General features: G+C 42.9%; 1 protein-coding gene across 2 annotated transcripts in view; it reads left to right on the top strand.

Annotated features, from left to right (window-relative positions):
• Positions 1–26,069, top strand: part of LOC138300670 (neuromedin-U receptor 2-like) — a 219,880-nt gene extending 193,811 nt beyond the window's left edge. Inside the window, exon 4 of one of the 2 annotated variants that reach the window (XM_069240316.1) lies at positions 22,391–26,013. In XM_069240316.1, the coding sequence (XP_069096417.1) occupies positions 22,391–22,800 (410 nt within the window). In that variant the 3' untranslated portion in view covers positions 22,801–26,013. Of the gene's footprint in view, positions 1–22,390 lie in introns of both variants that reach the window. The other variant, XM_069240315.1, reaches the window with a different exon arrangement.
• The last annotated feature ends 972 nt before the right edge of the window (positions 26,070–27,041 follow it).

Consider the following 27,041-nt stretch of genomic DNA (forward strand, 5'->3'; position numbering starts at 1 on the left):
ATCACTGTACCTTTCAAAGGTTAGACAAAAGGGCATCTCATTGCTCTACCACGACACACTTAACCTCACCCCACCAAAGAAACATGCATACATGTTACAGTGGGAAAGAGAATTAGGAAAGACATTTCCGAAGATACATGGGGGGGCAATTTGGCAACAGGCATCCAAATCCTCAAATTGCCTTTGCCACAAAGAAAAGTCCTATAAACTTCTTAGATGATGGTATTTGACACCAGTGTGGCTACACAGAATGATTGGGAGTTTGGACTCTTGCTGGAAGGGATGTGGGGAACATGGTACCTTCCTACACACATGGTCGACATGCCTAAAGATACAGGCCCTCATTACAACCTTCGTGGGCGGCTGAAGCCGCCTGCGAAGGTTGGAGCGCCGGGCGGCCGCCAATGCAGCCACACTCCTGCCGCGGCCATTATGAAATCCCCGCTGGGCCGGCGGGTGGAAACCTGTTTTCCGCCTGCCGGCCAAGCAGGGATCTTGGCCGCAACACAGGAGCAGCCTCCAAATGGAGCCGGTGGTGTTGCGGCTGTGCGATGGGTGCCGTTGCACACGTCACGCTTTTCACTGTCTGCTGTGCAGGCAGTGAAAAGCTGCATGGGGCCGTGGCAGGGGGCCCCTGCACTGCCCATGCCAGTGGCATGTGCAGTGCAGGGGCCCCCAGGGGCCCTTCGACTCCCCTTTCCGCCAGCCTTTTCATGGCGGTTCTTACTGCCATAAAAAGGCTGGCAGGAGGGGGACTCGTAATCCCCTAGGCAGCGCTACAAGCAGCACTGCCCTGGAGGATTACTTCCGCCAGGACAAAAGTGGCGGAAAACCGGTGGTCCCGACGGTGCAACCGCGGCGCTTCCGCCGCGGTCGTAATCCCCCATGGAAGCACCGCCAGCCTGATGGTGGTGCTTCCTCCAAAACAGCCCTGGCGGTTGAAGACCGCCAGGGTTATAATGACCCCCACAGTATTTCTGGGATGAGGTCCTACTTACCATAATCTGTATGACCAATGTCACAATACCCCGTGATCCACTACTGGTCCTTCTGGGTGACCCAGGTGCAGAAAGGGCCCTCCCCTCATCGACTCCAATAGGGCAGTTTCTTTCCCACCGTCTCTTCGCCGTGCAACTATGCACACCACAAATGTGGAAACAGCCTTAAGACCCCACTCTAAATCTATGGTGGGGAAAACTGTTGAATTTAAGTGCCATGGAAAGACTCACTGCTGTTCTCAGAGACAGAGTAGCTAAGTTTGAGGCAACAGATGTTCAGCATCTAAGCAGGGGGTAATACATCTCACCATGTCTAAGACATTGAAAGCTTTGAATACTCCTCCTCGGGCTCCACATATGATTCACCTTGGCTTATCCACTCCTTGGTTATATCTTATTGTGTTGTAACTTTTTCCTGAGGGAGAGGAAGTATCCATTGTTGTGTGTGACAGTTGTTGTCTCCACAAAGGTCTGAATGTGTGTCTTAATGGAGGCGGATGGAGAGACAGGGCTTGATGAGTAATCTTGGAACATTGTTGAATTTCCCTTTGAAGCCATACTAACACACTTAAGGGGAGGCTTGGGGGTAGGTTCCCCTACCCTATCTTCTTGTCTCCAATGATATACTTGATAATGCTGCACAGTGTATCTTGTTGTTCATAAAAAAATGCTAAATAAAGTTGCTTAAAAAATAAGAGTCTCATAAAAACATAAATTAACACTCAGATATTATTTTACAATAGTTTGAATATGATGTAATCCTAACTTAAATTGTCTGCTAGCCATTTACTTTGATTAAAGACACTTAATTTCATAATAATATAGAAATACCTGAAAATATACAATTATACAAAATGTATACCTAATATCAGCTTCCCAAATTCCAAGAATATCGGATGATGTCTATACATGTTGTCTTCTCATTTGCTAATAAATTCCTTGAAGCCATCTGGCAATATTGTTTGGCCTAGGGAGGTGGTGACTTTGTGGACAAAGGGTTTTCGGTCCTTTTTTCATGGTGCTCATTAAAAGATGAAAGAAGGAAGAGTGTTGTTTTCCCAGGAAGTTGCCATGAGAGTGTTCAAAACATTGGAGAGATTCATTTGCACAAATGGACTGGAAGTCCATTTAGTAGACAAGCAGTGGGAGATAGCTGGAATAGAGGAGGCTGTGGAAGTGATAATGATGTTAGATCCCATTTTCCAATCTTCTCAGGTAAAATGTGGTTGATAGCATGTATTTGTCAACTAAAGCAAGCACTGTGAGCTCTGGGTGAGGAATGGTGTAGTGCTAGACAGCCTTGAAAAGGGGTTTATTTCTGTTGGTTGCCTCTTTGATTATGGTCTTGAAGTAAGAGGCTTTAGCTATGATGATAAGGGATCAACTATCAGAATGGAGATTTTTTGAGTGCCATTAGATCATTTAGGGGTTTTTGATGCTCTCCACTTCGTTTTCTATTTTCATATGGGATGTTTATTTTCATTGATCTATTGAGTGTATCAAGGGGCCAAAGAGTTAGACTTGGTGTAATGGGTTTTTACTGGCACATTACATTCATCATGAGTTCTCATGGTGATGTTGAAGATTTCAAAGCGAGTAATGATATCTGTGGTCACCTGGAAGTGTTCTGGCGCTGTAGTTCTTGTTTTTTTACAGATGGATGTCTTTGTTTGGTAGTAAGGCTTTTTTTCCTTCTTTGAGTTGTTCTGGATGCTGAAGTGTAGTCTATGCAAAGATCAAAGGGATCCCTATGTGGTGAGTCCAATCAAGCGCTATAAGTGTATGGCCATCAAAATTAGGGGACACTTATAGGATGAAGTCCAGTGTGGTGCCGTAGGAGTGGGTTGGGTTATTGAGGACTTGTTTTATTTCCAGGTTGATGAGAAGTTTCTAGAAGGCTTCATTCACACATTTTGTGTTGGATTTGTCAGGGTGATTGCAGTGTCAGGGAAATGTGGAGTGGATTTGTTCACTGCAGACATGGTGAGGTCTGGGGTTTCTAAGTTCTAGTTTGGTCTGGGTGGTGTGTAGGTAAAAAAAAAAGGGGCAGAAGGCGTTTAGGAGTGGGAAGTGGCATGATGAGCTCAAAATACTTTTTTTGGAATCTAAAGTATTGTTTTGTCATGTTGTGCTCCAAGTTGTTATTATCTTTTCTTTTTATTTTCATAGAGTGTTTCAATGAGTGTTGGAATGCCTTGTGTGGTCGCTACTGCTCTCTATTCATTTTGAAAATATATAAAAACATACATAAATAATTAAATAGATATTACCACTGATTCCTTTCATCAGGACAGAATGCTACCTGAAGTCAAGTAAAGGCCGCTCAAGAAACTAATATAGTAGCAGGAGCATTTGCTGATTTGGCCAGGAAGTAAATATGCTGTTTTATGATTCCCTATTTGCTCTACTTCCGTTTTGCTTTCCCTCCTGCTGAAGAACACAAGCTAAAAATACGCTAAGAAAAGAGATTTTGAGGGAGAAAAGACGCTGCTTGACCTTGAATACACTGCTCACATAGTGGCTCAACATGTTCCGCTCTGACACAGTACACCCCAAGGAACCTTTTTCTCACATTGTGCAATATAGTCACAGGGCCCCTTGAAAGTGGGCGACACAGAGAAAATGTCCCTTGTGAGGCCCTGTGCTCAGAAAAGGCATTGCATAACATGGGTAAAGGTCCTTTGAAACGAAATAATCTTACAAACCAATAAAATGTTTACTTTTGTGTTTTTTATTTCAAAATGAGTAGTTCTAAATGTCTTCTAATAGAACCGAATGGTACATGTGGGCCAGAGTTCATCTCCAGATTCTACCTTCAATATTGATTAAAGGGACATAGGTCCATGTGAGGAAACAGGCTTTGTGCAGGCTTCCCCCACTGTTTGCCCCCATTTGGGCTAATAGCTGCTGGTTTTTCGACTTTGAGAGTGCACTGTGTCCTGCTAACCAGACCTCAATGCCAGTGTTCCAACCCATTCCAAAAGTTATGTTGTACTGGCTATCCCCAATTGACAAGAATTGTCCTTCTTAGTAGTCCCTAGTATATGATACTCAGGGCATCTAAGGCAGGGGATCTACACAGTGCTACAGAACAGATAATGCCATCCTGTGCAGGACAAAGTATAAATTACCTGCCAGCCTGCCACTGCAGACTGGAAGAACTGTGGTGATATTGCTAGTTTGCCTTTGCCATTGAAACCAATGGCATAGCCACCACTTCGCCTAACAATATATGTAAGTCTCCCCTAAAAAAGGCCTATGGAGCCCTAAGGCAGGGAGCTATGTATAATTCTGTAGGACATACATTTTTATATACAAGACCTAAGAAGCAACACCTCTAAATGTTCATTTTGAGGTGGAATGGCTAATAGCCCCATTGGCTAACACAGGGTTACTGCCTGTCACCTCAACCAAGCTAACTTCTAAATAGGACTACCTAGCTGGGTACTGTAAGGTATCAAATTAATCATGCCTTAAACCCAACTTAATGCCCAAGTTGAATGTAATGTGGCTATTAAAGAAAGTTGCCACTGTGACCTAGTTTGTCCACTGACCTTATGATGTAACTGGCCAACAGACATCATTCTGCCCACCAAGAGAGTAGAGTGAATGACTCCTAGACTTAGGAACAAAGCAGACTGCTGCAGGGAAAGATGTTATCTCCCCTTCACTTGAAGCAGCTTAGGGTATTACCAGAAAAAGGCAAGCTTCAAATCAAAGCAGCCTGCAGTAAGCAAATGGTGATCACACTGACACTGCCCTTTGTTCAGGTAGACAGGCTGGTGACAAGGAAAGAGAGAGGAGACAAGTGCTCAAACTGGTTTACCCATGGGCATGTAGACCCGTAGGTAGCCGCACCAATTTGATGGACTCAAAGCTCCTTACAGCCAGGGAAGTGTACAGACATCTTGAAAGTGGGAAGAATTGTGCACTCTGGATTTTTAGGTGGCACACATTGACAGAAAGTTGTCACCAAGAGGGAGAAGGCCTGGTACCCCATTGGCTAGTGACCACGTTGTTGTCCTAGGACACATTCCCCAGGATAAATATAGAGCACCTGACACCCATATCCTCACTTCACATCAAAAGCAGAGCATGGCCCGAAGAAGGACTGCCCTGCTGACCCCCGGACCGCACAAAGAAAGGGTGCACCATCTGCTGGACTGCACCTGCTCCACCTTGGGCTGGCAAAGTTTGGGTTGTGTCTGTGGCTCCTGGCTCAGGGGCAAATCATGCCACAGCCCTAGACTAAAGCAGTGACTCCGAGAGTCAGTTTGCTGACCAACTGGAACCAGCTCCAGTGACAAAAGAGCTAAAGTAGCCCAAACCAGCAGGTAAGTAGCCACTTTGGCAGAAGGCCAATGTTCTGCTACTGGGCACCAGAGGAAACCAATCCTTGATGGCCAATAGCTGCATCCAGGTCCCCAGACCCGGTAGTGTCAGCAGAGTCCAGATTGGTCACTCAAGAGGGACATTAATTTCCACCAAAGGATTTTGCTGTGACTGAGTGTTTGGAGACTAGTAGTTCACTGCAGCTGGCCTACTACTGTGTCAGAAAGGACATCATGGGATCCCAACCTCTGTGGGCAGAGTTGCTCTACACAGCACATGGACAGAGGAATAACAACAAAGGCACCCCAGTTGACCACAAAGCATCTGGATCATCTTTGAGCATCTTTTTATCTTGAAACCCCAGCATCAGTACCGCTCCATTAAAGTCAATAGTGGTTGTTCCCTAGAGGATACACTTGGACTGGTAAAACACTTAGGTGGCCCGGTAACTGTTCAAATCTACTCTATTGACCACCAGATCTTCTCCCTGTTGGGTTTGGCTTTACATTTCAATTAACCAATGCTTGTTTTCGATTGAATTAAAAAGTGATAACTATTTAAAAATCTATATCTACAGAACCCTCTTGTGGATTTTGCTAATATTGAATTCTAAGAATTCATAAAAATATACTTTTGAGCTCTTGTTGTGTTTTTCTTTGTTGTTAGGTGGCTGTCTTATTTCATTGTTTGGTACTGGTGAATCCTTTACACTATGAGCCTGATTTAAAACTAGGGGACGGGTTTCTCAGTCAAAACGGTGGTGGATATTCCATCCACTGAAATCTATATTTTGTAGAATATAATGAGATTTAAATTTTAGCAGGTGAGTTATCCATCACCTTTGTGATGGAGCAACCCATCCACTGAGTTCTAAATCAGATCCTAAGTTACTTTGTGCAAACCTTGCTGCTTGCAGCAATATCTACGCTGGGTTCAGTTTAAGGTTAGCTAGCCTGACATGACCAAAGGCAGGTTTTTTTTAGAGTATTCCATGGTAAGGTTGCACAGCCATACCACAAAATACACCAAAAACGTCACAGTTCCTGTCTTCAAAGCTCAGCTTCTAAATTATTTTTCAATACCACCTGCCTATAGCCAAATAGGTTTACAATAAAGGGGAAAGAATCTACATTGAGAATAGATTTGTGTTTGAAGTTTCATTATGAAAAAAGAACACCATACTTGAACCACTTGAACCACTTCACAGAGGGGATCATAAAACTGCATCCTTTAAAGTACTACTGAGCAATATAGGCAACTTATGATATTTTCCTATCTACATGTTTCAGAAGTAGTAAGTTTGGAAAGCTGTGCCAGTCACTACCGAGTAATTCATGTTACATTTTTCTACAAATAATTCACATTGATGAAATTATTCATACAGTACTGCTACTCTCTGTGGAAAGGCGCCTTGTTGTGCAAAATTACAATTTTTCTTATTTTTTATTTTTTTTATCCACAGGAAAACATTTTTCTCCCTGGAGAAACCTCTGCCTCTACACCACCACAAAGTTTGGTAGTTCTGTTTCACATCACACCCTGCCAGTGTAAATTACCACCATTACGACTGCTAGGTTTCCTTTTGTGGATTTCTTGCAAATATAAATGGAACCATAGACCCCTCTTCATCCATAAAAGTTGTTTGAAGGACTAAAATGTCATTGCCAGCAAAGTACACTAAATCTACATGCCAGTCCCATTTCAGCAGAGTTGTAATAGAACATCCAGATATGTGAGGCTGTCCACCTATCAGTCATTCCACCATTTATGTTCAATACATATTTTTAATTATAACAGCTATTTCCACACAATATAACTCTGCTTTTAATTGTACTCTTGCCTGAATATCCATCTAACAGATCAGTTGCCATTAAACCCCCTAGGGCCCTAAGAAATTAGCACTGTGCTAACGGCATACATAAGTGGACTGGACTCCATGTCTTCTGTATACTAAAATATACTGCACAAAATATTACCTCAAAGTGGCAAATCACTTATGCAATTTCAGGAATAATTAGTGTTAGAAAATTAATTACTATTACGTTTTGTTATTCTTTTCTGTAAAGAAACAAATTTCTCTCCATAGCAGTCTTCTTCAAAAGTCTTAATTTATTGGTGTACACTACATTTTCTACCCAATACATCCGTGCTTTTATCATGCATGCAATGCGTTTTCAAAACTGTTATAAGGACATTAGCTAATTTTTCTGAACACCCCAAAAATATTAATTTTGTGCATATTAAACAATACATTGCATGTTTTGAGCACTCCTCTCACAGTCACGTTTTTAGGTTGAGCCTATGCAGTGCACATGCTGTATTCAGTCTATGGGCTTTGACCACACCCACTATTGCCATTCATTCTTTGTTGAGCTTGTCTTAAATGATTCCTTTTTAATGGTGGATTTTTCCAAATGTCCCTCTTTGGTGTGCTTAGTTCCCTCCCTGGTGATTTCACTAAAAGAACATTTTTGTTGGCCATCACAATACATTAACACTCAATCATGCTTCCTCCCGTTACAGGGTGTGATGGTCCCTACTCCATCCTCCTGTCTCGGCATTGCAGCCTTAGTATTCTTTTGGTTGTCCATCGCAATATGCTCACATCACACCAGTGAAAACACAGTGTTTAGAAAGGCACCAAGGGTTTCAGGTTTTGTTTGTTCTTGTGCCTCTGCCCAAGTGCTGCTCTCTGCTTCTCTGGTCTCAATGGTAATTCCTTATTTTAAGTCCTCTAGATAGTCCTGCCTGCTGCTCCTCAGGTTCCAGTGTAAATTCCTCATTCTCTGTCCTCTAGACAGTGCTGCTAGCTGATTCTTGGGTCCCACTGGTAACTCCTCATTCTAAAACCTCTAAACAATACTTCAAGCTGCTTCTCTGGTCCAGTCAGTAACTCCTCATTCTAAATCCGCTAGACACTGCTTCTGGCTGCTTCTCGGGTCCCAGTGGTAATTCCTCATTCTCAATCCTCTAGACAGTGCTGCTTGCTGCTTCTTGGGTGCCACTGGTGAGTCCTCATTCTTATATCCTGTAGACAATGCTGTAGCTGCTTCTCTAATCCCAGTGGTAATTTCTCATTCTTAGACCTCTAGATAAAGCTGCAGTGGCTTCTCTAGTTCCAGAGGTAATTCCAATCTAAGTCCTCTAGACAGTACTGTAGCTGCTTCTATGGCCCCAGTGGAAATTCCCCATTCTTAGTCCTGTAGGCGGTGCTAAAGCTGCTTCCCTGGCCCATCAGTAATTCCTCATTCTACGTCCCCTAGACAGTGCTGCAGATGCTTCCCTAGTCTCAGTGGAATTTCCTAATTCTTAGTCCTGTAGACAGTGCTGCAGCTGCTTCTCTGGACCCAGTGGTAATTCCTCATTCTTAGTCCTCCAGAAAGTGCTTCTAGCTGCTTCTCTGGTTCTGTCGGTAATTCTTCATTCTAAGTCCTCTAGAGAATGCTGCAAGCTGGTTCTCTGGCCCCTTCGGTAATTCCTCATTCTAAATCCTCTAGACAGTGCTGCTGGGTGCATCTCTGGTACCAGTGGTAATTCCTCATTCTAAGTCCCCTTAGGGAGTGCTGCTAGCTGTTTCTCTGGTCCCAGTGGTAATTCCTAGTTCTAATTCCTCTAGACAGTGCTGCCTGCTGCTTCTCTGGTCCCTGTGTTAATTCCTCATTCTCAGTCCTCTAGAAAGTGCTGCTAGGAGCTGCTTCTCTGGACCCAGTGGTGATTCCTCAATCTAAGTCCTCTAGACAGTGCTGTAGCTGCTTCTCTGACCCCAGTGGAAATTCCCCATTCTCGGTCCTGTAGGCTGTGCTAAAGCTGCTTCTCTGGTCCAGTCAATAATTCCTCATTCTAAGACGTAGACAGTGCTGCAACTGCTTCCTTAGTCTCAGTGGAAATTCCCCATTCTTAGTCCTGTAGACAATGCTGCGGCTGATTCTCTGGTTCCAGTGCAAATTCCTAATTCCAAGGCATCTAGACAGTGTTGCAGGTGCTTCTCTGGCCCGAGTGGTAATTTCTCATTCTTAGTCCTACAGGAAGTGCTGTTAGCTACTTCTCTGGTCCTGTCGGTAATTCCTCATGCTAGGTACTCTAGAGAATGCTGTACGCTGCTTCTCTGGTCCTGTCAGTAATTCCTCATTCTAAGTCCTCTAGACAGTGCTGCTAAGTGTTTCTCTGGTCCTAGTGGTAATTCTTCATTCTCAGTTCTCTAGACAGTGCTGCTAGCAGATGTTTCTCTGGTACCATTGGTAATTCCTCATTCCTAGCCTTGTAGACAATGCTGCAGCTGCTTGTCTGTTCCCTGCTGTGATTCCTCATTCTTAGTCCTGCTGACAATGCTGTAAGATGCTTCTTTGCTCCCATCAGTAATTCCTCATTTTAAGTTCTCCAGGCAGTGCTACTAACTGCTTCTCTGGTCCCAGTGGACATTCTTCATTCGTTGTCCAGTAGACAAAGCTGCAGCTGTTTCTCTAGTCTCAGTGGTAATTCCTCATTCTTAGTCATCTAGACAATGCTGTAGCTGGTTCTTTGGTACCAGTGGTAATTCTTCATTCTTAGTTCTCTAGACAGCGCTGCAGCTGCTTCTATGGTCCCAGTAGAAATTCCTCAGTCTTAGTCCTATAGACAATGCTGCAGCTACTTCTGTGGCCCCAGTGGTAATTCCTCATTGTTAGTCATCTAGACAGTGCTGCTAGCTGCTTCTCTGGTCCCAGTGGTAATTCCTCAATCTTAGTCCTGTAGACAATGCTGCAGCTACTTCTCTGGTACCAGAGGTAATACCTCACTCTAAGTCCTCTAGACAGCGCTGCTGCATCTTCTATGGTCCTAGTAGTAATTCTTCATTCTAAGTCTTCTAGGGAGTGCTGCTAGCTGCTTCTCTAGTCCTGTTGGTAATTTCTCATTCTAAGTCCTCTAGCGAGTGTTGCTAGCTGCTTCTTTGGTCCCAGTGGTAATCCTCATTCTAAGGCTTCTAGACAATGCTTCTAGCTGCTTCTCTAGCCCCATTGGTAATTACTCATGCTCCGTCCTCTAGACAGTGCTGCTAGATGTTTCTCTGGTACCAGTGGTAATTCCTCATTCTTGGTCTTGTAGACAATGCCCCAGCTGCTTCTCTGCTCCCAGTGGCAATTACTCATTCTTAGTCTTCTAGACAATGCTGCAAAATTCTTCTCTGCTCACGTCGGTAATTCCTCATTCTAAGTCTTCTATGCAGTGCTGATAGCTGCTTCTCTGGTCTCAGTGGTAATTCCTCGTTCTAAGTCTTCTAGACAGTGCTGCTAACTGCTTCATTGGTCCCATTGGTAATTCCTCATTCTAAGTCCTCTAGACAATGCTGCAAGCTGCTTTTCTGGTCCCGTCCGTAATTTCTCATTCTAAGTGTTCTAGGCAGTGCTGCTAGCTGCTTCTCTGATCCCAGTCGTAATTCCTCATTTTACGTTCTGTGGGCAATGCTGCTAGCTGCTTTTCTAGACCTGTCAGTAATTCCTCAGTCTAAGTCTTCTAGGAAGTGCTGCTAGCTGCTTCTCTGGTCCCAATGGTAATTCCTCATTCTAAGTCCTCTAGACAGTGCTGCTGGCTGCTTCGCCGGTCTTGTCGTTAATTCCTCATTCTAAATCCTCTAGTTAGTGCTGCAGTTGTCTCTCTGGTCCCAGTGGTTATCCTCATTGTTAACCCTGTAGACAATGCCGCAGCTGTTTCTCTGGTCTTGTTGCTAATTCCTCATTCTAAATCCTTTAGTCAGTGCTGCAGGCAGCCGTCTCTCTGTTCCCAGTGGTAATTCCACATTCTATGCCCTCTTGACAGTGCTGTTAACTGCTTCTCTGGCCCCGTCAGTAACTCCACCATTCTAAGTCCTCTAAGCAATGCTGCAGCTGTGTCTCTGGTTGCAGAGGAAAATCCTCATTCTAAGTCCTCCAAACAATGCTGCTTCTCTGTTCCCGTCAGTAATTCCCCCATTCTGCAGCTGTGTCTCTGTTACCAGTGGTAATTCCCCATTCGTAGTCCTCTAACAGTGCTGCAAATGCGTCTCTGTTCATACATCTACTACACTCCAAACTAAAACACATAGGCAAAAGACATTGTCATTTTCAACACCAATAGCTCTAACCCTCACAAATGCAAGACCTATTGCATTGTAAATGCTTGTTTCATTACTGCACTCAGTGGGGGTCTTAGGGGCAGATGAAGAAAGCTTTTTACACATTGCAAACAGCGAATTTCGCTGTTTGCGATGTGCAAAAAGCACATTGCAATGCACAAACATTGTTTTGCGATTCGGTAGCCTGGTTACCGAATTGCAAAACGGGTTTGCGAGTCGCAGTTAGGAAGGGATGTTCCCTTCCTAATTGCGAGTCCGAGTGCAATGCAGGATTGGTTTGTGACTGCGAACGTCCTTTAAGGAAAACGGGCTGCATTACAAAAAAAAACTGCTTTATTAAAAAGCAGTCACAGACATGGTGGTCTGCTGTCCGCAGCAGGCCACCATCCCTGTGAGGGCCGCCATTCGCAAGGGGGTCGCAAATTGCGACCCACCTCATGATTATTCATGAGGTGGGCATTTGCGACCCCCTTGCACATCACAGATGGTGTCAAGGACACCATCCAACATTCAGAGTTGCGATTCGCAAATTGCGACTCGCTCTGAATCGCAATTTGCGGGGCCTAATTCTGAATGTTGCTGGCCCTTATTGCCTTCCCCCCTAGCAACATAATACCTATTCAAACATACACACTACTTGACAGATTTTGCATGGATGAAAGGAACATTTTTTATTGTTTGCATGTGAAACTTAGATGTATCTAGCTTTGTCAATCACGTGTAAGTCATGTGTAAGTACAGAATCATGCTGCTTGCCTTCTGTTTCTCCTGAATCATAACAACCATATTAAGCTTGCCTGTAGTTCCTCCACTGGAACCCAGTATAGGAAAGAACCTACTTTAAATCTTTCTGTCCAGACAGAAAACTAAGGTTACCTTACCAATAACCTACTCCTTAAATTTGATAGCTATAGTAAATATTAAATAAAGTTAATCTATGAGGAAGCGTCCACCATTAAAGTCTGGAAACTGACATCTTCAAATTCAGGTTACTAAACGCCTATTCAAGAATACCATTTTTAGCTGCTTCTGGGTGTGATAGCGCGTCCAGCCCTTATAAATTACTTGTACTTGGACACGCTGGAGGTCGGTGAACCTTTTAACCGAGTTGGGCTCTCCTCATCCAAGAATAGTCGGATCACTCAAATCAAAATCAATACCCAATTGATAAATCAAGATAACACATTAGGAATCAATAACAATCAGTATTTTGACGCACCATGACCTTTCAGTCATGAATACCCACACCAGTTTATTAAAAGTTAATGAAGTTTATTTCCCTATATTAACAAAGCTAGCATGATATAAGTGAGTCTCAAAATCAAATGGTATACATATACGAACATTACTAGCTGTCCATAGCGACGGAAGAAACGCAATCTACGCAAAATCTGGATTATAATGCACTCGGTTATAGCGATGCAAATCACTAATATAAGTAACTGAATTTGACTAATTGCATACATCGGTCAGCATAACAAGATTTCAATTTAACATGGTGCATCAAGTGAATACCTCAACTAACCGCTAATTATCATTGGCATGTGGGGCTTCATGCAAAACGAATTTAGTCAACACAAATTTAGAAAACTTCTAGCTTGGGCCCTATCAAAATAGCACTTGGTACCTAAGAAGGAAAACACAATGCATAATACAATTATCCTTTCATAATTACCAAATACAATCAGCATTCAAGAAAGTCTTCATCCCTCAGGTACCATTTCGATCAGCATGGGGCGGATTTCAAAGGGGCAAAGTTAAAGACAAGTTTCCTTGCGGCAGCAAGGAAAATGGGTCAAAGTTACTGCATGGCTAATGCGGGGCAGGTTTAAAGTTAAAGTCTCTAGGGTGAGAATTCTTAAAGTCTCTTTTTCTGCGACAGAGAAAGATGTCAAAGGGCTCGTTCCAAAATGGCTTCTTGAATCTTGCTTCAAAATGGCATCAAGGAAAATGGCTGACTTCTCTTTGTCCGGTGGGTTTAAGTAAGAAACATTCCAAATTCTTCAGGGTCTTCCATTAGAGAGTTCATAGGATGACTTCAATTTGACCAATGAATAGGGTCTTTCTCCTGGTACTCATTTATGCATACATTGTCCTTGGAGCCTTGGAACACAAGTTGCAACAAAGTTTGCCAATTAATTTTATCTTAGTGCCTTTATTGTCTGCACCTGCAGAAACTGACCTTGCTTCAAAGAGGATGAAACCGGCCTAGCACGAAACCTTGAGGTAAGTATATTAGTCATCTCTACTGGAAAAATACAGCCTTAAAGTAAAATAATATATCTTTGTTATTACAAGTGAAAACCACGCAGTTAAATTTGAGACCAGGCAACTAGGCCAAAGCCTCTGCTAAATTTAAGCTAAGCATAAAACAGTTTCAACAAGAGAACCATAGAATACATTTGCAATTATGATGGATTACTACATTTGTCAATTCTTCATGATTAATTAAGCCCGTTTATAATAATGGCGAACTACCACGTGGGTACAATTTCCCACGTACATTATTTTTCTTTGCTAAAATCACACTACCTTTTACGATTTTAGTTACATGATATATGAATATTTGTTAGTTCTTCTTTTTCCCCGTCATCAGGTGCTAGCTGTCTTAGACACCTTTGTTGATCTCAACCTGTTGGTTAGACCCCGGAAGCCAGCTATTGCCTAACTACTCCGGCCGCTATAGACTCTGCTTGACTTTTCTTTAAGTACTTGCTACCTTGTTTGCACCATACTTGGTCAATCCAGTGATTAAATACAATTGCCATGCGATGACCTTATGGATGGCCCTGAGTGCTTAGAGACACAAAGTGGTGAGTGCTGCTTCAAAAAAGCACAAATAAAATGAAATAGAAAAATAAATAAATAAAATAAATCTTTTTCAAAGTAAGTCAGACTTACACTTGAAAATATTTTGTGAATAAGCCTTTGATGTTTCCTGAAAGGTGTAAGCAGAGATTTCACTCTAATTGCGCTGTACATGTTATTCCCCCTTTTTTACTTCTGCAATATTGTGAGAGGTTTTGATGTATACTGTAGAGGTGAGGGGAGCTTGTGGAATTTCACTTCATGGTATTCCGTGGAATTACGTGAAAACTCCAATTGATTCCACGGACTTTTGCAAACAGGCTGAAATTGGCACATTGTGCTGCATGTGCTGATTTTCAGTCCCAGGCAGTGGCAGTTTCTTCTTGAGGGTGGGAGGAGCATTGCCCCTCCCGCCCGGTGCGAGCCACACATGTAAAAATAAAATGGCAATGAAAAGATTTTATTGCTATTTTATATTTACCAGTGCACTGCATTCTACAGCAGCACCATCCCCGAACCTAGAGACATGCTGGGCGTTTCCGCAGATGTCAATTGGCAGCTGAGGACAGAAGCAGGGCTGACTGGGCGCTCCAAAGTGCACATGTCACTTTGACCGGCTGTTATGCGTCGGCCAAAGTGACATGCTCACTTAGAAGATCTCCACTCGGCTGTCATAAGGCAGCTGTGTGGCGACCAAGCACAGGCCTCCAGAGTCTGAAGAAGCGTCCAGCCTGCCCGCTCCATCCAATCCGAGTGCTTTGCTCATGCTGGTTAAGCATGAAAGCAGAGTCTGGATTTGTTAGGGGAGCTCTTCCTGCATTGGAGAAGGAAAAGAACACAGAGGAGGACACGCAGCCCATGGGTAAGTGCAGTTTCATTTTATTTGATATGTGTAATGCATGTAAGTGTAGTATTTTTGTTGTTAGTGTTATGTTTTTATTTGGCCTGTTGGAGGGAGGGGTTATTTTATTTTGGGCTTTTTTAGAGAGGGGTTGCTTACTTTGGGGGTTTGGAGCTAGGGGATTTTTTTTTTTGAGAAGTGGTGGGGCACTTCACTTGCCCCATCACTTTGAAAAGGTACCACCCACCCCTGGTCCCAGTACTTTGTTCTACCATGAAAAATCAGCATGTATGGCAATACGCAGTATTCCAGAGGGCGCTGCTACTCGAGTTAATTTTCCTACCACTTGAGTAGATTTTCTACTCGAGTGGCAGCCTTCTCACCACAAATAGTCGTGACCAACCGCAACTGTTTGCTGTGAGAAAATCACACTAGGAGATTCTAATTCTCGCTCGCTCTCGCCAGTTTACTGTTGGCATGCTGCACCTGTGAAAAAACTCTGCCACATGTTTGCTGGCAGAAGTTTGCTGGAACTCCGTGGAGTGGACAAAATTTATCACCCGCTCCTAGTATACTGGTGGGTTGTGGCATGCTCAGCTGCATGATTCTCTTACTACCATCCTTTCATGCTGATAACAAATGGCCAACAGATCCAGATGAAAATATTGAGGGGCAACTTTATGAAAAGTGCAGCACCAGTCTTCTTGCACCCCTTAGTGCCCCCCTAACACCACTATGTGTGCGCTGTATTAAACATATGGTGCACCATGGCGGTAGTTAGGGAACTAGCATCATAGTTTTTTATGCTAGTTTGGCGCTTTGCAGGATTAGAGTAAAAAATGTTGACGCTAATCCTGCAAAGCACCCAGAGGCCCATTGAGGCACAAGGGGTTACAAAGTGGTGCAATTAAAGCATTGCGTCACTTTGTAAGTATGGCACCGCGTTTTTGGCCATCTAATGCCACCTTAGTGTGAAAAAAAGAAGCTAATGTTCATTAGATGGTGCTAGCCCTCTTAAATCTGGGCGAAGTGACAAGTTAAGCCTTATGTTGTATCTCAAACCAGATCTGCCCATGAAATTAGTCCTGTCTCTTTAGTCAACAGTAATTTGCGCCCTAGTTTCTAATCCCACACTCATCGCCCTAAACTCAAAACTATGGGGGTCATTCTGACCCCGGCGGTCTAAGACCGCCGGGGCCAGGGTCGGCGGGAGCACCGCCGACAGGCCGGCGGTGCCCCGCAGGGCATTCTGAACGCGGCGGTTCGGCCGCGGTCAGAAGAGGCAAACCGGCGGTCTCCCGCCGGTTTACCGCTGCCCTTAGAATCCCCCATGGCGGCGCAGCTTGCTGCGCCGCCATGGGGGATTCTGACACCCCCTAGCGCCATCCTGTTCCTGGCGGTTCGCCCGCCAGGAACAGGATGGCGGTAGGGGGTGCCGCGGGGCCCGGCAGGGGCCCCCGTAAGAGGGCCCCGAAAAGTATTTCAGTGTCTGCTAAGCAGACACTGAAATACGCGACGGGTGCAACTGCACCCATCGCACCCCTGCAACTACGCCGGCTCAATTCTGAGCCGGCGTCCTCGTTGCAGTGGCATTTCCTCTGGGCCGGCGGGCGCTCTTTTGGAGAGCGCCCGCCGGCCCAGAGGAAATGTCTGAATGGCCGCCGCGGTCTTTTGACCGCGGTGCGGTCATTCAGCGGCGGTACCCTGGCGGACGGCCTCCGCCGTCCGCCAGGGTCAGAATGAGGCCCTATATGTCCTATAATGCAAAGTGATTTTGTTAAAAGATCAGGTTTGGCTGAAGGCATCAGCCATGCCATGGGTTCACTCCTATATGTGTTTTTATTCTACAGCAAAACCCTAGCAGAGGAACAATGCAATGTTGTACATTATGAGATGGGATTCCATTAAACGTGACTTCCATTTTTAAAGTACAAAATTTCAATCACATAATGCTGTCATTTCCAGAGGGGTCAGGATTTGGTCTTAATTCTCAGCTTCCAAAATTAGTACCTTAACAACTGCACAAAATAATCTGACACACACCAACTGCGTAGACTGTGGGCAGGATCTTAAATAATTGAGTTTTTTTTTATGTTTGTTATGTGCTTTTATACATTTTAAAACACCTCCAACCAAGGCTGTGTTGAAATGAAGACTATGCCTCTGTTGCCTATAGCGGTACTGTCTCTGGAACAGGGGGTTGTAAAGGCAATCATCGATCATGACAGAGCTAGTGGGGATTGGGACAGTCGGTTTGAGTCACACAAAAGATACAGAAATGCATGCACTTAGGTTTCTTCCTATGATTTACACAAACATCGATTTTTTTTTAATTCACAAAGAATCCCCGAGATGTCTACCTGGAAATACACCTATGTAGTAGATTTCACCTATCTCTACTTTCCTATGCAAGCGATGCATTTTTTACCTAAAACATGCAATTTCTTGTCCAAATCACCAGCAAACGTGGAGGCTATAGGAAGTTTTTCACATCATTTGCTCTTTTACTGCATTATTTTGTGATATTAGCACGTCTACTTGGACATAGCATAGATACAAATATATGGCATAACAGATAACATTTAATCTGGAGTGATTTACACCTAGGTTCACAAGAAATGGGAAATAATACACGTCTGTTTTGTGAACATTACTACCACTTGTGCAGATATTTTCACTGGCATATTCCACAAGGTGCAACCTAACAGTAGTTGTCAATGCCAACACAGGATTAGTTTCAATTTGGCCATGGCATTGTGATAGACTTTTCATCCTTGGCGTGGTCTCCCTTAACTTTTTGCCTCTGTTTCCCAGGTTATTGATGTGTGCTGGACTCTGATTTTGCTGTTTTTGTTACTCTGGGCACTTTACCACTGCTAACCAGTGCTAAGGTGCAAGTGCTCCTTTACAAAATGTGTATATAATTGGTTTATCCATGACTGGCATATTGGTTTACTAGTAAGTCCCTTGTAAAGTGCACTATAAGTGCCCGGGCCTGAAACTCAAATGCTACTAGTGGACCTGCAGCACTGGTTGTGCCACCCACATAAGTAGCTCTGTAATCATGTCTCAGACCTGCCATTGCAGAGTTTGTGTGTGCAGTTTTAATTGTAAATTCGACTTGCCAAGTGTAGCCACTTGCCAGGCCTAAACATTCCCTTTTCTTACAAGTCAGACACCCTTAAGGTAGGCCCTAGGTAGCTCCAAGGGCAAGGTGCAGTGTATGGTTAAGGTAGGACATAGTAGTGTGTTTTATATGTCATAACAGTGAAATATTGCTAAATTCGTTTTTCACTGTTGCAAGGCCTGTCCCTCTCATAAGTTAACATGGGGGCTACCCTTAAGTCTGATTAAAGTGTAGATTCCCTTTGGGAGCAGATGGACATGTGGAGTTCTGGGTCTCTGAGTTTTAAAATTGTGAGTTTAAAAATGCCACTTTTAGAAAGTGAGCATTTTCTTGCTTAGACGATTTCTGTGACTCTGCCTCTTTGTAGATTCCCTGTCTGGGTCAGTTTGACAGTTGGGCTGGTTGCACCTCACACTATACCAGTGGTCTTCAAAATTGTAATGCCGCGCCCCCCTCCAGTTGAAAAATAAAAATCACTGGGCACCCTCTCAGAATGTTTCACAATTATTTTATAAAGATGGCAATGTTTAAATATGTCTAGATGTATTTAAACATTGCAGTTAACTACTGTTGCCTTTTGAAAAAAGCAATAACATGTTTCTGCATAAAACAAACCACCGTTATCTGAGTAATGCTTATTTTGGCCAGAGTCTGGTGCCCCCGCTGGGATCACTTGAGGCCCCCCTAGGGGAGCCCTCCCCCCAGTTTAAAGACCCCTGCACTAGACAGTGACACAAAGGGATCTGGGGTATAGTCTGCCCTTGCTGATGAGCCATCCATGCTAGGAGGGAGGGGAAGGGTGGTCACCCACACCTGAAAGGGCTGTGCCTGCTCTCACACAATGCAGTCTCCAACCACCTGGTGAGTGTCTGGGGCCTAGCCTGGGCAAGGCAGAATTTTACATTTAAAAGAGACTTTACTTTGAAGTAGGCCTACTTCAAAGGAGAAATTAGGTATAAGAAGGGCACCCAAAATCACAGACTTAAGAACACTTCTGGAAAACAAGAGAAACCTCTGCCTAGAGAAGAGCTGAAGAGCTAATGAAGAAGAGCTGCCCTGCCTGTGACTGTGCTTTGTGGAGCCATCCTGCAGTCGCTGCTTCTGCCAGAGTAAGAGGGCAAAGACTGGACTTTGTGTGCCTTCCATCTTGTGAAGAACTCCAAGGGCTTCATGTAGAGCTTACCTCCTGTTGTTTGAAGTCTCAGGGACAGCAAAGACTTATCTCTGCCAGCACCTGGAGTCACTGGAGAGACTTCTACTCTGCCAAGCGGTGCCCATCCAGTTCCTGGGACCCTGAAAGGAGAAGCTGGCAGCCTAAGAGGAAGAAATCCACGCATAGAACACCGTGCGGGGAAAAGATGGATGCAACTCCAGATCTGCGGCTGAAGAAACGATGTGCCCCAGGCTTCACAGCTGAAAATCAACACTTGCCTGCAACGTGACTGAAGAATCGATGCACGGAACTGGAGAAATGACGCGCTGCATTGCTGACGGAGGCTGGTAGATCACAACCCATGCTGCGTGGTTTTCGGATCATCGTGTGGCTGGATTTCCGAGGCAAGTACCGATTGGTGTGTAAAACCAACGCTAGGCCTGCCCGGACCCAAGAGTGCTAACCGGATCGACGCATCGCTCTCCTGCAGAGAGAAGGAACGACAAGCCCAGACCAGATGAAAGGAGTAACGATGCAAGATCTCGCTCATGAGTGAAATCGATGCATCACAAGACCTTTTTGATGCACACTCGCCTGTGCGGGGTTATTTTTGACACACCCACGGTACATTTTCACGCTAACAGTGTTAGTGTGTGTTTTAGACTACATAAAGACTCTTTTTGCTTTTTAATTGATAACCTAACTTGTGTATCGTGGATTTTTGTCGTTTTGGTCTTGTTTTGTTTAGATAAATATTCTCTATTTTTCTAAACCAGTGTTGTGTAATTTTGTAGTATTTTCATTAAGTTACTGTGTGTGTTGGTACAAATACTTTACACCTAGCACTCTGAAGTTAAGCCTACTACTCTGTCAAGCTATTAAGGGGGTGAGCAGGGATCAGCTAAGGGCGATTCTCTTTTACCCTGACTAGAGTGAGGGTCCTTACTTGAACAGGGGGTAACCTGACTGTCAACAAAAGACCCCATTTCTAACACAATTCATTTGAGTAACTGCTTTTGTGCACATTGGGCATGAAATACTATTGAGCCTGTTGAGTCTCTAAGATGGACGGCGTTGAGAAAGAAGCTGACGAAGGAGATACCGGTGTGGGCCGATACCTGGATGCCAGCAGTGTCAATACTAGATGCTTTAGAGCCTGGGATAATATAATAGCATCAGAGTTAGATGATATATGACAGTCCACACGCATGAAATCCTGCACTGATCTCACTGTGGAATAGGACTCGCACAAGTCACAATTTGTTCAGTTTCTACAACTAAGGCACGCTGTGGATGGCTATAAGGCAGGGCAGAACCAGATTCCCAACTTTATTCCAATAGAACCAAAAGTGGGAGTGACCAATTTTACTAAGCACTTATGACTTATACCCCATAGCCCTTTAAATTCCTTAGGGATAGGTGGACTGCAGACTTGAAAGGCAATAAAGACAATGAGTGGTTGGAAGCCGAGATGGCTGACAAAGTGGCAACGATGTTTGGAAAACTGTGCCTTATACAAATCAAATATTTTCACTGACTATACTATACCCTGGATAGGCTGAATAAAATGACAAGAGTCACTATCCCATTTTGTATCTGATGTCGGGCAGGAGCAGTCACATTACTACACATGATTTGAGAGTTCCCTAAGTTATAAACATACTGGTCTCAGATTTATTGTACGGTTCAAATGATGATTGGAATAAAGTGGAATGTAACTCTAAGAGTGACATATTGGGTAAACAACCACAATGGGATCGATCCTCAAAGGACAAAATGCTAGGGACATCAGCCCTTTTAACAGCGAAAACAGTTATTGCCTATACTGACATGCGAACACAGTCCCAGAAGTTGATGAATGTCAGTGTACCAACATCATGGGTGGCTGGAGAAGCACCAAGATATGGGGGAAATGATGGACATATTTTCGAATGGTGTCCCCTGTCAGTTAATACAAGAATCTACGCTGAGCATCTACTCTACAAAGGATATCTATAGGTTTTTCAGTCTATATGACCTATACTTGCTAATTGTGTCTGTGATGTCTGTATCCCTATCAACCCATTACGCTGAAAAGATTGTTTCCTTTTGTGTTGCTGCATACAACATAATAATAGAACATTGGATTTGCAAAAAGTGATTGGAAACTGTGCACTGATGATTTGTGAATCCAGCAATATTTTGTGAGCCAATCTATGTAATAATAGATTGGTTCATAAAACAATGAGTCTGAGTGTGTCGTGATCTGACCTATCTAATTAATATAGAGCAGGTAGGTCGCAAGTTATAACTCACTCAATTTCTCCACAATCCCAACGAGGTTGGCCTGCAAAGATTAGCAGGCCACCATGTCTGTGATTGCTTTTGACTAAAGAAAACTTTACAAATGTACCCAAATTTCCTTAAAGGAAACTGGACAGCTTTTTAAATAAAGTTTCTTTTTTGAAACTTTTCAGTAAGAGTTAACAGTGGTCTTGCGAACCACTGCTTATTCTCCCTGTAATACTTACTCCGATTTACAAAAGCGAAGGGGTCTAAAGGGGAACCTTCCCTTTTGTGAATGTGCTACTATCTCAATTTGGGAGTCAGTTACTTTTCAACTGGAATTCTGGTCATGAACCTCTGAAACATATTAGATGTAATAGATAACTGGCAGGGATGCCCACAACACAGCTCCCAAGTAGCAATTTGTTTAATGACTGAGAACATCTTTTGTGAATTGCTAAATTGGTTTATTGCTGGCATGGCCAGACAAATACACTGATTTACATAATTATAGGGTATGCAAATGCTAAAACCATTTGTCCTTAGACATCTGGCCGTTGTCAGTACAACCGTTAATTTCAAGTATACAGCTTTCTCCAAATAGTGCTAACATTATCAAAGCATACTTAACTCGTTGCTTGGTCCTGTAGATAGACTATCAACAGGTATAGAGAATCAAACAGTCCTAATTATTAATTAATAATAACAACATTAAATCCAGTTTTCTAATTTAATGCATTCACTTTTGTCTCTCTTCTACATCTATCTTGCTCCACAGGTGTAGTAGTGATCGTGTTCACCATCTGCTGGGCTCCGTTTCATACAGACAGACTGCTCTGGAGCTTCATCACTCATTGGACGGATATAATGCACACGACTTTCCAGTATGTCCATATCCTCTCTGGCATCTTCTTCTACTTGAGCGCTGCTGTTAACCCTATCATCTACAACCTCCTATCCACAAAATTCCGTGAGCGCTTTCGGGAGATCGTCTGTCGTAACCCAGAGAGCAGTGTGTCCTACAGCAGCTCCCCAGCCTTCTGCAAAACTCACAAAAGCCCTTCTCACATAACAAGCATGGTTGGCCTGCCAGAGAAGTCTACGTGTAAGGGAGAATATAAATTTCTTCCTGTAAACTTCCATCCTCCCCTGAACTGGTCACACGAAGATGAAACCTCGTACATGTAACTCTGGAATGGCTGCATGCAACAAGGACTGATGGGTTTTTTGGAGACAACAGCAAATTTAATGGTGAAACTGGTCTTTCGAGTCCTTCAATATCTCCCATGACATCAAAGAATAAGCAACACTTTCCCAGTCTACACCAGACCCTAATTGAGCTGAAGGCATTTATTTTCAATGCAGAACTATAGTCCTGGTCCTCTTCTTTGTCATGATTGTATAAGACATCCAGTAACAGAAAAAGAGTGACAACCCCTATACCACTTGGTCTTTGAGACAGGATTGTGCAATCATTTTGTTGTGAGCTGTATCAGTAGAAATGTAATGTACAAAATGTATGCTTCACTTTAGCACAATTAGTTGTGTTGTTGACTGGCTGGCCATTGTTTGCTCTCTGGACATAGATCACCTCAATGTGCCATATTATGCCTCAAGAAATATGTATGAGATGATGCAGATTGGGTTTTTGGATAAAAAGGAACAGATAATGGAGAACACTCAGACACACAGTACATGTGATGTAGTACAGTGGTGTATTAAGACTCCTCGATATCTTGCTACAAAAATATTGTCACCAATCATTGCCTACAAAAATATCATGAAGAATATGTAGTTAAGTAGAGATTTACTAAACCCATCTGTCTCAAATGTCTTTAACAAAATATGACCCCATTTGGTTTTAGTAATAAAAAATCTACACCCGAATGTACAATATTTATGTAAACATCAATTAGGACATACAATTTGTGTCAGAGGATAATTCTGTCCACAATATTATAACGTAGAACCTGTCAATGTACATTGATGAATAGTTAAGTATAGTATTTCTGTACTTACCTATACATACTTAAAGGCACAATATTTTGGTAGTTTATATTTTTGCTGTAATGTTTTGTGGCACAATATTTTGAAGTCAATATTCTGACATCAAACATTTATGGTAGAATAAATTGATATAGTCTACACTCACTACCATCCGACGATTACTACATCCTTACTCACATGCGCAGATCATGGACCACAGATATCTTGCAGGTCTTACAAAGCTGTATAGTTTGTTCATGACATTGCTGGGCTGACCAGTATTTATGCTGTTAATATAAAATGACATTGCTGTGATGCACTCTACTTCCAGAAGGGGAAGTTGCAGTGTAGAAATTAAGAAACAGGTCTCTCAAAAGCATAATATGAACAATTCAAGTCTGCTACATTCGTCTCAAAAATTCTTTTCATTGAATTGTAAAATGTGTTTGCTTTTAGAGAAAAATAGACTACTCAAAAAGAAATCAATGTTCAGAGATTAAATATACAATGGTTTTAAGATTGAGGATTAAGATAGATTTTGGTTTTCAGCTCTATGCTTTCTAAATATCATACCAACCACAAAACAATTGGTTTAAGGTTGTCAAATTACAATACGTTTTGCCAACACTCTCAAACTATTTTCCAGACTTGATTTATAGCTAGGATTGCAGTTACAAAAAGTGTGATGTCTAGCAATCATAATTAAGAATTTTCTACAAGAGTTGTGACCTATGCAATAGAGAGTATTGATTAATTAATAGGAAATAGATTCTGTCGCTTGACACAATCATAAATATAATCATCTTAATGGTCAAACAGTAATCAAATTCAGAAGACGCAAGATATTTATTTAACATTCTATATATTGAGCACGGTTAACCTGGACCATTAGCAATATAACACCTTATAGATATTTAAAAGCAAACTGTGCTGTCAGTTCCTGCTATTACTACCTTTAGGAAGACATGGGTCCAATTGATTGAATCTACAACACCGTGTGTTATTTACTGGTATGATGAAGCAGACAACTCCATCCTCAACAACAGACATGGGCTAGTACACGTTCACATAGTCCTAGGGTTAGCAGTAGCATAGTGATGATGAAATGGCCCTTGATGCAAGCAAGGTAAATGGGGCCCATCCATACTGGAACTGGACAGCAAAATACAGCTACAACATGGGTGCATTGGGCCCTACACATCTCTGGACAAAAGCCATTGCTCTATTGAAAGCTGTGCCTGTGAGCTTTACCTATGTATGCTGAAGATAAAATATGAGCAGGGTCACCTATTCAGTGGCATATCCTGGCTTACCAGGCAGTCTATCATTTGCAAAAGGGCTAATCTGACAGATCAGTTTAGTTTGTGTGCCGTTTTTTGGTTGTTGTGTGGTATAGTGGGCTGGTTTTAGGTCAAGTTTGCAAGTGCTATGGCCTGTTGTAATCTAGCTGTGGGCTTTTAACCACTCCCACCGCACGCCCATCACTATCTCTCGTTCATGGGCTCGCCTTTCAAAAATACTTTGTTATCATTAGTAAATGATTGGTATTTGTCCCCCCTTGGGGCAGTTTTGTTACCGCCTTGGCCATCAACCCTGTTACATGAATAATTGCACTTTTGCTGATACATTTGACTGTGAGCAAAATTAGTTTTCCTTTCGTATCTCTCCTTCGCGCTAATGGCACATGGCTTGCTCATGTCAGTTTTCAATTTATGTGGCAAGAAATATCCAGATAGAAATTTACAATGCTAATAGCTCTAACTCAAGCAAACACGAGACCCATTTCATTGCAAATGCCTGTTTACTGTAGAATTCTCGAATCATACCGCAAACATTAGCTTCATCAAGCACAAATGCATGCAGTCTCACATACCTTGCAAATCAGTGTATACTTACTAGTTACAAACTGCCCTGTTTTGCAAATGAGGACCTCTTATTTGGCTACCCGATTCCCTAATGGGGGTCCACTTTATTCAGGAGCCTGGTCCTGTTCTCTGTCCCAGTCCCACCTTGATCCTTGGGCTGTGCAATATTTGTTCTTCAGGATACAAAGGACAGAAGCAGCGGGCCCTACTGGGCTCAGTTTCAAGGATCATTTATTTTCTTTGTTAAGGTTCAGCCTTGAAAGGCTGTGGACCTCTTAGTGCACTCCATTTATTTAACCTAACAAAGTGCCAAACACCTCTGTCAGGAGATCGCGACAGCGCACTTTTTTTCTAACAGCTGATTATCTTTACCCAAAGTATTTACAAAAAATATGTATATTTATAAATGGAGAGTAGTCATTGTAGATTGTAGCCAAATTCATTATTCAGCTAATGTTTCACTTTTTACTAATGCTGGGCTTTCTTTTTCTCTTAGGAAAGAATATTCGTCAATCTGTGCCCTAAAAATAAACCACTTGGAATCTGGTCTAACTGGGCTTAAAAGCTTTAAAAATGTTGTCTCATGATAAACTGTTGGAGAATGTTTTGGGAGCTGAACTCCTTTGTTTAAATTCCAGTAACATGAGCTTAGCTTCTGAAAACAGCACACTTAGGGCCAGATTAGCACCGCGCTGTGTCACTTTAGAAACACAGGGATGCACCATATTTATTAAACTAGGGCGCATCCCTGTGTTTCCCCCTGCGGCGGTGCTAAAGTTAGTGGTAAATGCAGTCACCCATCTGTGTTGAGGGGATTGGTTGTTTATGTGCAGGAAGGTATACGTTTCTGCACATAATCAACCTATAATGGTGATTTGGCTCTTAGAAGCACACATAGAAGTAGCAAATCGTCATTTTTGAATGATTGTTTATGTGTAGGAAGGATAACTTTCATTCATGGCCTTTTGCTGTTTCTTTGTGTGATGTAGAATGCAGCACACATGGAAAAAACAAAAACGAGGAGGAATAAAAGTATTCCTTCTCATTGTGCCATGCTAATGCCACCCCTGGGGTGGCATTCATTTTTGGTGCTGCCACAGATTTATGCCTTCTTGTAAATCTGGGGCAGAGTCAAAAGCAATGGGTGTTGCAGTGGAATGCCCACAGCAACACCCATTGCATGCTCCTCTGACACAAAAAACTGCATCGGGGGCCCATATTTACAAGGTGGCATTAAGCCACATAAAGTGGTTAGCACTACATTGTAAATGTGGCGCAAGGGCCTTATAAACCTGGCCCTTTCTATCAACTTAAAGCAATCAGTATGGCTAGGGTAGGAATGGGACAGAGCGACCCCTTATTTAATGACATATAGAGGAAAGTGTTTGCCCATTGAAAAAAATATATTCTTTATGGACGAACACAAATTAAATTAAAGGTTGCAGATGACATCTGTGTTACGTTCCTGTGAGTAGAAACTCCCACAGGTGGATTTTTCACTTGTTAAAATATGTAGGCACACGTGTCAGTACTCTGGGAAAACTACAATTGTAAAGGATTTCCAGGAGAACTCCTGAA

Source organism: Pleurodeles waltl, chromosome 6, assembly GCF_031143425.1.
Source record: "Pleurodeles waltl isolate 20211129_DDA chromosome 6, aPleWal1.hap1.20221129, whole genome shotgun sequence".
In the NCBI taxonomy this organism is placed as follows: Eukaryota; Metazoa; Chordata; class Amphibia; order Caudata; family Salamandridae; genus Pleurodeles; species Pleurodeles waltl.